The following is an 11,232-nucleotide window of genomic DNA, read 5'->3' on the forward strand; positions in this document are numbered from 1 at the left end:
CAAGAAATAAATTCATCTTTGAAAGGAAGAAGATAGATCCAAGGGTTTCAGCAGCTAAAGCTGAATCGGTCTTGGAGGCTTGTCAAAGAGTGAGGAAATAAGGAACAACTCATTTAAGCAATGCTAGAAGAGGAAAAAATCAGAGATGGAAACCTCCCCCAGAAAATGTTTTAAAGCACAATGTAGATGCAGTTATAAACAGCAAACACCGGAAGATAGGCTTGGGAGCAGTCATCAGAGATTCAGATGGGAAGGTAATAGCTGCAGGAATTAAGCGAGCTCAATTAAGGGAAAGTGTCAGTTTTGCAGAACCAGAAGCCATCCAATGGGGTCTGCAAGTGGCAAAAGAAGCAGCCATATCTTGTTTGACTGTGGAGACTGATCGTAAAGAATTGGCTGAGTTAGTTAACAACACTAAGGGTAGCAGAACATAGATCTACTGAATAATTTCAAATATCCGAAGTCAAAAAAAGGAGTTTCATAATGTCCAATTTTATTTTGTCCCTAGAATCTGCCCATGCCTTAGCTAAATTTGCTTTAAGGAATGTTTTAGCTGTTGTCTGGACTAGAACAATACCAGCAGATATACAGAATGTATTCGATAGTGTTGTTCATTTGGAATGAAAGGTCTACTTTCTATTTAAAAAAAAAAAAACTTGTAAGCATCCTCTTGTAAAATCTCATATTACATTTAAATAGTAGATTGGTTAATGAGATGCTCGTAGGCTAAAGGTCATACTTGGTTAATTATGTGTGTCAAAATTTATTCTTATTTTGTTTTCACTACAAAGATAAAATACAATTGTATTTCACACATTAGCCCCTGATAAAATAAATTTATGCATATATTTTATTTTTATTCCGCTATTTATCATACAAATCAGACTACAGAAATGAACAAACCCACAAAGATTGCTCTCACATAGGATTAGAAGATCTTGTCAAAAATAAGCAGTATTGAAGAAAAATCTGAAAATTCTAAATAAGCCATTTAGAGCGTCTCAAATATGAGATGCACACTTAACGGAAACTCAAAGCAGATATCAGAAAGTGGAAAAATCTTCTGATTTTCTTATGCACGTTCAAAAGCCACGGCTCGAGTTAAACAGTATGCAAACTCTGGTAGACTATATACACAAACCAGAAAAAGGGCAATTACAATTGACTTATTCCGGGTTCAAAAGAAACAAGAATTTGATTTAATATTAGACTTGTATCGATGGCTTGCTATGTATTTCTGGTAGCACAAAACCAGCTCTTCTTTCCTCAAATGAGTACTCATCAATCCCTTCTGCTGTTTCCACAACTTGATAAACATTGAAAGGGATCGGAGCATCTGCAGGTGCAGGAGTCGTCGTAGTTGTCTGCATTGGCACTGAAATTGTTGGTGGTGTTGGGGGCACAGGAATTGGCATTGACTTGGGAGTCATGTTCTCGTCATCAATAAAAGAATTTGTGTTCGAGGGAGTAGTGAATGATAAATCAAAAGGTGGATCTGGTTTCTGTACTGTCTCACCATTTGGATTCACATCATTTGATGATGTGGTGGAATTGATAGCCGAAAATGGTCTGCGCTTCATTGGTGAATCTTGTTCACTAGCATCTGAGGACTGTTTCTTTTTAGGCTCACCAGGAATGTCCAAACCTCTCCTGCCTGTGAAAATGTAGAAAAAGGTAGTAAAATAATGTTATTCAGAGAACAGGAAAATGAATAAGCTATTATTAACACTGAGCATTGAAATGATATGACGCTTCTTTCAAAGAAAATAAACAAAAATAAATGTTGAAATTAAGAGTGAGAAACCTTAATTCTTTTACCCAAGAAATCACCACACACTGATCTTGTTAAGGCAAGAATGGAGAATCGATGTTGAAATCAGATTAAGAAACAAGGGTATTTAACTGAGACAGGATTTAAGAAAGAATAAAGCAGAAACGAAATGCAAGAAGGATTATAGAGATTCGGCTTTGCAGCCTACATCCTCTTGAGAAACAGAAGCCATAGCTTTTCTTTATGCTTTAACAGATTACCAGTCTTAGAGTAATTGCTACAAGGAACGATAACCACTAAGTATAGCCCTCAAGGCTTTATATACATCTCGCAAGAAGTCCAGATATGTGAGCTGTACACCAGCTCTTGTTCTGGGTTTGTTTCAACAAACCCAGCAAACTCCCGCCAACCCCAACTGTCAGTAACAACTCTTCAAATTGAAACGGCATCAGCAACTACCGTTTAACTTAAGTTGATCGTGCAAGTCACGTGCGTAACTTAAGTCTTTTGTATGATGGGTGCTGGTTGTCATTCAGCAGTTTTATCTGTGTGTTTGCTTTGTCGTTTCCTATCCAATTCAAGAAACGACAAAGTCGTCTCCTTCTGAAAGTTTTGATTCAGGTTCACATTTAACAATAAAAAATTTTCTAATGAGCTACAGTGAAAGTTCATGTAATCTTTAAAAGATTTTAAAAGTGGTTTCAAAGAAATTACCAGCTGATTCAGTTGCACAACCATCATCCAGATGGAGATTTGAAGGGTCATGTTGGAGTGTTCGATCAATTTTCTTGATAGGACGTGAATGAGGAGTGGCTTTTATGGAGCCAAGTGAATCAGGCTTAGGAGTCTGAAGCATGGTTCCTCCAACAGGAAGTCTTCTATTATTTGCACCTCCAGATGAAACCCTGGGGACTTTCTTCACACTCTGGGCCTTCAAAGGGCTTGGTTTTGATCCATAAAGTGCTTCTTGCTCTGCTATGAGTTGTTCCTTAAGTTTCTTCTGGTCCTAAAGGAGACAAGTATGTAGATCATAATTTGCACAATATCATAAATTGCAGAATATCAACAACAAAAGCACTAGATGAAAGTGGAGCAATATAAGTTCTTCTACAGTGTGCAGGGGATGAGTAAAATGGTATGTTCATACTCGCTGCCTACGGCGTTCTTGCTCCTTCTCTTGCCGTAAAATAGTGTACTCATCAAGCATAGAATGTAGACGAACCTGATAAGTGACAAGTAAAAGGAAAGAGTTCAGAGAAAAGTAAGAACCAGAAATGACTGTGACCTTTAGACAAGAGAAAGGTGCTTACACCATCATATAAGAACTCAACACCTCTTTCAGTTTCCCAGGCAATGGTTTTTGAAGCCAATGTCTCCACCATCCCTGGGCCAATATGGTACAATATTCATTAAATATATATATATATATATATATATGGTACAATTTTTTTTTCTACAGCCAAAATATAAAAAAATATAAAGACAGGTTGGAAAAGAGCCTTATATAGAGGGGAGCAAAAAAATAAACTAAAATTTTGTAAGAGAAGTTGAAAAGAAATTGTTTCAATCCTCAGTAGCAAATAAGAGAGTTGTTCAATGATGCTACTTAAAACAGTGAATATAAGAGTTGATCAATAAATGGAACTCTGATAAACAAAAGCATGTGGTGTGACCTCTAATGATATAGCCTAATTGGTCCATCATATAAAAATCTCTAACTAAAGCTTGTACCAGATAGTGCTTGTCAACATAGATGAAGCTGAGGGTACCTGGAAGTTTATTAACCAGTGAGCGAGCTTTCTCTGCACGCTTGAGTATAAGATGGGAACCTCTTCCAGCATTGTATCGGTTTTCATCCTTTATAACCATGTCAGGTCATACTTCTTAAGTAAAGTGATGGAGATATCACACAATAAAATATGAAAGAATTAGAGATGGTGTAACGGCCAACCCTATTATAATCTTCAAGCCAAGATTCCTCTTCACATGCTGCCAACCACTTGTCAATCTTCTCAAGTATGTCTTTCCTGCTAAAAGCTTCTTCTTTAGCCTTAGCTATTTGAAGTTCAATGTGTTCAAGTACATTAGCTGGATCTGTGGTTCCTGCATCATTAGAAATTCTAAAATGTTCAGTAAAACTTCAAGACAAAAGTAATCAATGATGCAATGATATATCAGCTAGCTCAAACCAGATTCAATGGCTTCAAGCGTGTATTCCATTGAACTATCATTTTCTGGAACCATATGATTTTTTCTGCAAATCTCCTCTAGTTCTGACTGCTTCTTCAGAACAAGCTCCTTCATTTTGCTTGACTTTAACTCTTCCAACCGAGTCACTTCCGCCTCTACCTGCAAAATATAATTACCTCGCAGTCTCACACCCAAAGCAAAATCCCACGCCAACTTATAAAAATATACAGCCCAAGAGGTCTGGAAGACACTCAAGGTAACACGTGCTAATTAATAACTGACATGATCAATGAAGTCCACAGAGAGAGTGTTGTGCTCGGTTATTTCACGTTCTGAAGCAGCAATGTTGCAGGTCACATTCTGAAACATTTGCTGCTCTTCAATAGGAGTATCCATCAAATTCCATAGCTCCAACATGGTCGTTGCAAGGTCTTGGAGCTGCCGTGGCACAAAGGGTAATAACAATGGTCAAAGAGAAAGAAGAGAGTTTTGAATGATTCAACAGAATAAAATTAAAATCATCTAATGGATAAATAACTAAAACAGTTGTTTACCTTTTGCATTCTCTGTATCTTAACCTCTCGTAGTTTTTGTATTGCAGTAGTCAGCTGTTCAATTGTATCATCACTTATACTCCTTGATCCTTCAGAATTGCCAAAACTAGGATGAATCTGACTAACTGTAAGCTTGAAATCCATTCCGAGCACTGAGCAAAAAGAATTCAAAGTGTTTAGGTGGTCCTGAACCTGCTTCATCCTATCACTCTGCATACCACACAAACAATATCAAAAGTTAAAAGATGTAGATAATATTTGGAAGTCCAATGACAATTGAACATAAATAAAAGAGAAGTAACTGATCCAGACCTTCTCTTTCTGAAGTTCATGGAGTTCTCTGTGAAATTCTTCAAGCTTTCTCAATGACAAACCTGTTTCATCCACAACTGTTTTAGAAGAAATATATATCGTTGATCTGTAGATTTCATTTTTGATCATTTGTATTTGCTCTAACACTTGTACAAATTGCTCTTTTCTGTCAGATTTTCTTTTCCTCATTTCCTCCAGTTGAGGAAGAATGTTCCTGAGCTCTTCCTTCAAATTTCCTGCAGTTTGATCAGACTGAAAATACAGGCTAAGCAAATTGTCTGAAGGAGATAATGCACTAAACTTCACAAAAAATTATTTTAGAAAATAAAATAGTGAAAAATATTCAAAAAATTTATTCGCATGTCCAGGCAATAACGACTTCAAATGAAATCAAACCCTCCTTCCTAACTTCTTCTTTCAATCAAGCTTTGCAAGTTAATCTGATCTAGTTTCTACAAACATTGAATGACTATAGACATAGTGTATCACTTGTGTATGTGTGTATGCACACACACACACACACACACAAAAGAAATGTTTCAATGAGGGTTCCTGCACTTTATTAAAGTAAAGAAACCCACACTAGATAACGACTATATATATATGTATGTATGCACGCATGCATGCATGTATCCAGCTAACAACTTCTTCGCTCCTAATATCTCTCTTAAAATGCTTCACAACCTCCTATAAATGGTTTTCATAATTAATGTACATTTGACTATTGGCCCATTTTTGTTTATAATTCATTCAATGCATTTCCAAATATTATACAAATCCAGATGATATTTCTAACCTGCCTATTATGCACCGGTGGCTCAGCCATTGCAGAACATATGGCAGCAAGCTCAGCTTCATAGTCGGCAATTGTCTGCCTCAGATGTGCTCGACAGCGATTGGCCTCATCCACCTTCCTTCTGTACACTTGAAGACACTCTTGTTCAAGCTCAAGCAACATTTTATCCTTATCTGTGTCCGTCTCCCCAACTTCATCCCATATAATCTAGCACAAATCGTAGATAGTTTCCTCAGCTACATACAAATAATAAAACTACAAGTACATGGGATCAAATAATTTTTTTATCTCAAGGGCTTACGAATAAGGAACCTGAAGTTGTTCTATAAGTGATCCACTAGTCGTCTCCTCTTGCAGAAACGGATCGTTATGATTAGACATGATGAACTGCTCGGGCCTATCATAACAAAAATGCAAAATTGCAGAATTTCACCCCAAATATTCTAGAAAAATATAAAATTTCTCAAGAAATTCATATAAATTTAGGTTCTTTTTCTTCGTTGTGTTTCAATCGTAAAATGTTATATTTAATTGGGAACAAAAATAAAATATAACTCATACATTAACATAACGAAATGTATTTATATAACATATTAGACTCAGTTCATCAAAATCAAATTGCAAGAGAGAAATTTAAAAAAAAAATTATATTTTTAATTTGAAATCCTGAAAGAAATACACCAACTCAAAATCTTATAATCCGACATTAAATGAACCTAACAAGAAGAAATGCCTCCTTGCTTGGCCTTTGCAGGAACGGAAGTGAGCTTTTGTGTATTTTCTGAGAGAATTTGTTGTTTTTTTAAATTTTCGGAAAATGAATTTTGGGGTTTATTTTTAGGGTTTGAATATTATGGAGAAGAAGAAGATAGTGGGAAAATTAGACCGTTGAAGAGCGCTTGTTAAGGATTTTGTTTTAAAAGGGAGCCAACATTTTAATTCGGTTACGACCCAACATATATATTTTTTTTGTTCTTTTTTCGAATTTCAAATGCCACTTTGGCAAAGGGTTGGAATTCCATGGGTTGGTTTCTATTGTTCTAACTTGAATCATAACCGCATTTATCTAAGCGTGGACGGCTTAGATATGTGTTCATGGCTTAGATATGTGTTCATCATCGCTATATGAACCTTTCTATTGTTTTTTTCCCCAAAAGGATGATTGGTCTTAGTATTGAAAGATTCTCTCCTAATCCCATAATGGAATTCGGGTGGTCGTGTCAATTATTTTTTGTTTTATTTATATTTATGTATTATATTATGAATTTTATCATGTAATATATATAGGAAAAATTATTACTCAAATTTTGAATCATTGATTTCATATAATAATCATTTAGCATATTGTTTGAGGGAAATACTCCGACTAAATCAGACGTGATGAGCAGATGTTTGGTGGCAGAAGTCTGTGAGCAGGTGTGTCCTGTAAGAGCCAGGTAGCAGGGAAACAGGGGCAGAAATATCCTGCTCATCCACGAGCACGTCATCCGCGAGGCCAATTTCCTGTAAGAAGCATAAAGCCATTCCTGCTGTATTCTTGTTAAGGGTTGATTCGAGGAGACCCGGTCAACAACAGTTGGCGAGGCATGCTCTCCAACCCGAGAATCTAGGCACGAAGGCCACGCAACCACCCACGACTACGGAAATGGGGAATCCACGTTCGAGAGGTGGGAGGATAACAGACGTAGACTGCGGAAAACTGGGATTCAGAGGAAGCCTATAAAAAGGTAGCCAACGAAGGTAAAAGGGTTAGCAATTTTGATTCTAAAAGAGAGAAAACAACCTAACAGCCATAAGATTTGTGGCAAGCGTTCCCCAAACCTTCATATCTGACTTGAGCGTCGGAGGGTTTGCGCCGGAAAAACAACCGGCGTACTCTGACCTGTCTGTGTGCGCAGGAACCTCTGGAGAAGAAGCTTTACGAGGAGAGATCCTGGTCGTGGTGAAGTTGATCGAGCAGAGACCCTGGTCGTAGAACGAGGACAACCAGAATCTCGCATCAACATTTTGGCGCCGTCTGTGGGGAGCTGAGCAAAAAGCTTCTTTTGATAGCAAGAAGAGAAGGGAAGTAGTTGAAAAGCAATGGAGGCAGGAGGAAGTAGTGCACAAGGGGGTGATATGAGGCTTAATGATTCTGTGACGCTGAGGGAGATAGCCAGTGAAGCACGGGAAAAAGCCATGTTCGACCGGATGGAACGGATGGAAAAGCAGATGGAGACCTTGACAACCATCCTGCATGAGCTGCGGAGCGAACGAAGGGTAACCCAGGAAGAAATGGTGAAAGGTGATGGAGTGGCACCAGGTCCCGATAATACGAGGAGAAGTCAGACTACCGGGAGACTTGGTGGTGAAAGAGGTAACATACCCCTGCGGGGAGAATTCCATAGAGAGGAAGAGTAGTCCCCGACAAGACAGATTTTTGACGAGGACGATGGGGTGGCGAATGCAGAGGAAACAGTGCTGAGGCAACATTTGCATGATGTAGAGCAAGAGCGGGATCAAGTTGCAGCACGTGACCCTGGTCGTGCAGTACAGCTGGAGGAGGAGGTGCGCAGACTAGCGCAGATAATTGACGACATGCAAGGAAGGAGCAGAGCTCCTGGTTGGAGGATAATGCTGGACGGAGAATCACCGCTCACAGCAGAGATCATGAGGGTAGTTATTCCGAGAGATTTTCGCCTCCCAAACCTTAGATATTCGGGAAGAACTGATCCGTTGGTACACATAGAGCGCTTTAACGACATAACTGGGGTAAAAGGATTATCCCAATCCCAAAGGTGCAGGGTGTTCCCACTATCCCTTGAGGGACATGCATGAGAGTGGTACAGGAAACTTCCTCGAGGCAGCATTAAAACCTTCGAGCAGATGTGCCAGGAATTTGCAGAGCAGTTTAGTGGGGCAATGGCACCAGAAGATGACATGATAGAGCTGAAAAGCATGAAACAGGGAGAGCAAGAAACCCTTCGGGAATTCATCAAGAGGTTTCATCGTGCTGTCCTCGACTTGGGAGCCTTCAACCACCCTCAGGCGTTAAGGGGATTGAAAGAAGGGGTGAAGATAGGAAGGCTGTGGTACAACTTAAGAAGCCCAGTTATTCAGACGTATGCGGCCGCATACGAGCAGGCTAAGAGAGACATTGAGATTGAAGAGGAGAAGGCCGCACGGATTAAAACAGACCAGTTAGAAGGGTTGGGGAGGAAAGAGAAGAGAGCATTACCAGGGAATAGGCCGATCAGGAAGAGGGACCACCAGACCTCGGGTAGTGGAGCAGGAGGTCGGGTAACTGCTTACCAGCCCCATCAGAGGCCACCACAGTATCAGCGCAGCAAGGCGCAACCTCCTCGTTCCCCAGCTCGGGAGCCTTGGAGAAGGCATGATTCGGCATATGGTGGTCTTCATCAACATTCCCACGGTAGCAGAGGGAGCAGACCAGAAGTACTGCCAACGCCCCCAACTCAGAACGGAGCAAACAGAGAAAGAGCAGTGCACCTGATCGACCAGAACCAGGACTATGGGCGGTATACTTCCTTGAAGATGTCCCTGGATGAGGTGTATGAAGCCATAAAGGATTGAGGGCTGCTGTGCCTCCCTGCCCCAATAACAAAGCCATCTAGCAGGAGGGATAGGGGACGCTATTGTAAGTTCCATGGCACTCATGGCCACACCACAGCAGATTGCAGGGATCTCAAGACCCAGGTTGAAGATTTGGTGAGAAATCGGTATCTGGACAAGTTTATAGATGGGACATTCCCAATGGTAGCATCAACAAATGAAGGGGAGCAGAGTGACAGGAATTTGAGGCGCGAGCAGCCTACAGTAAGGGTGATAGCTGGGGGCCCAACATTGGCTGGATATTCCAACAGGTCGAGGAAGAATTATGCTAGATACGCCATGACCAGCAAAGAGGTATTCTTCAACACCCCAGTAGCCAAACGTGCAAGAGTTAGACAAATGCCAATCATGTGGACAGATGAGGATGAGGAAGGGATTTTATACCCTCACGAGGATGCTTTGGTCATCAAGGCCACTGTTGCTAGCAAGAAGTTTGACAGGATACTAGTTGACACAGGGAGCTCAGTTGACGTATTGTTTAAGTCAACCCTGGAGGAGATGGGAATAGCAGACCGGAAGCTGGAATATACCAACACCTCCTTGAAAGGGTTTGGAGGAGGAAAGCTGATCCCTCTGGGCATGGTCGAGCTGCCTATCACAATTGGGAGCTCCCCGACAGAAAGGACAATGATGATGGACTTTGTGGTGGTAGACGAAGAAGGTCCTTACCAGATGATCCTAGGCCGGCCATTTCTGAGGATGAGCAAAGCGGTGCTGTCCAACCATTATCTGGCTCTGAAGTACCGGGTGAATGGGGTAGTTGGAGTGGTACGAGGAGACCAGAGGATCGCAAAAAGCTGCTACTCCTCGGCAGCAAGAGAAGCAATGCAGATAACATCCCTCGATACCCGAGTAGAAAACAAGAAGGACCATATAGGGTCAAGCAGATGGTGGGACCCGGAGCTTACAAGCTGGTTCGCACGGACGGCCACGAGGTGAAACGCCCATGGAACGCAGCACACCTCCGAAAATACTTCCAGTAAGACTTGTTCATATTTTAAAGCAATTTCTGCTCGTGCTCTTTATCTTTTATTTTTATGTTTTACGTCAAAGCAAGTTCATGTAAAATCAAAACCTGCAATTAATGGAACGTCGAGGAATGTCATTCACTTGAAACTGTGATAAATCTTCCAAGGCATGCAAAGGCTCACCAAATCTCAAAGCCTGTTTTATGGCGAGACAGAAGCCAAGCATGCCAGGATCTGTTCAACCACGTGAAGGCGCGCAGAATCCCCAAGCATTGAAGAATTTACGAAGGCATGCAAAAGCTCACCAAGTCTCAAAGCCTGTTTTATGGCGAAACAGAAGCCAAGCATGCCAGGATCTTCTCGACCACGTGAAGGCGAGCAGAATCCCCAAGCATCGAAGAAGTCACTAAGGCATGCAAAGGCTCACCAAGTCTCAAAGCCTGTTTTATGGCGAGACAGAAGTCAAGCGTGCCAGGATCTGTTCGACCACGAGAAGGCGAGCAGAATCCCCAAGCATTGAAGAATTTACGAAGGCATGCAAAAGCTCACCAAGTCTCAAAGTCTGTTTTATGGCGAAACAGAAGCCAAGCATGCCAGGATCTGCTCGACCACGTGAAGGCGAGCAGAATCCCCAAGCATCGAAGAAGTCACTAAGGCATGCAAAGGCTCACCAAGTCTCAAAGCCTGTTTTATGGCGAGACAGAAGTCAAGCGTGCCAGGATCTGTTCGACCACGAGAAGGCGAGCAGAATCCCAATCCTTGAAGAATCAAAGGCATGCAAAGGCTCGTCAAGTCTCAAAGCCTGTTTTATGGCGAGACAGAAGCCAAGCGTGCCAGGATCTGCTCGACCACGTGAAGGCGAGCAGAATCCCCAAGCATTGAAGAATTTACTAAGGCATGCAAAGGCTCACCAAGTCTCAAAGCCTGTTTTATGGCGAGACAGAAGCCAAGCGTGTCAGGATCTGCTCGACCACAAGAAGGCGAGCAGAATCCCAATCCTTGAAGAATCAAAGGCATGCAAAGGCTCGT

The 11,232-nt window shown here is 41.2% G+C and overlaps 1 protein-coding gene across 4 annotated transcripts; it reads right to left on the reverse strand.

Annotated features, from left to right (window-relative positions):
* Window positions 1-894: 894 nt before the first annotated feature.
* LOC102619337 (65-kDa microtubule-associated protein 3-like) lies at window positions 895-6,564 on the reverse strand. Of its 4 annotated transcripts, none has more exons than XM_006487424.4 (13): window positions 6,345-6,564; window positions 5,936-6,020; window positions 5,624-5,830; window positions 4,828-5,079; window positions 4,516-4,725; window positions 4,244-4,399; window positions 3,961-4,120; window positions 3,723-3,874; window positions 3,541-3,628; window positions 3,082-3,155; window positions 2,919-2,993; window positions 2,486-2,777; window positions 895-1,654 (listed from the first exon to the last, which is right to left on the reverse strand). In XM_006487424.4, exons 2-13 carry the CDS (start codon window positions 6,002-6,004, stop codon window positions 1,206-1,208), a joined length of 2,184 nt encoding a protein of 727 aa, XP_006487487.2. In that variant the 5' UTR covers window positions 6,005-6,020; window positions 6,345-6,564; the 3' UTR covers window positions 895-1,205. The 4 variants fall into 4 exon arrangements, with proteins under 4 accessions (XP_006487487.2, XP_015388514.2, XP_015388513.2 ...); XM_015533028.3 differs by having other exon boundaries at window positions 6,340-6,564; XM_015533027.3 differs by having other exon boundaries at window positions 5,925-6,020; window positions 6,340-6,564.
* Window positions 6,565-11,232: the final 4,668 nt, after the last annotated feature.

The sequence above is a fragment of the Citrus sinensis genome, chromosome 8 (assembly GCF_022201045.2).
Source record: "Citrus sinensis cultivar Valencia sweet orange chromosome 8, DVS_A1.0, whole genome shotgun sequence".
Lineage (NCBI taxonomy): Eukaryota > Viridiplantae > Streptophyta > Magnoliopsida > Sapindales > Rutaceae > Citrus > Citrus sinensis.

What these genes read in the sequence shown, in the direction of transcription:
- LOC102619337 (XM_025101677.2), bottom strand. An exon ending in CACTTATAGAACAACTTCAG is followed by an intron (nt 5,831 to 5,935) that starts GTTCCTTATTCG and finishes GATTTGTGCTAG; the next exon opens with ATTATATGGGATGAAGTTGG. An exon ending in TTGTGCAACTGAATCAGCTG is followed by an intron (nt 1,655 to 2,485) that starts GTAATTTCTTTG and finishes ACATTTTCACAG; the next exon opens with GCAGGAGAGGTTTGGACATT.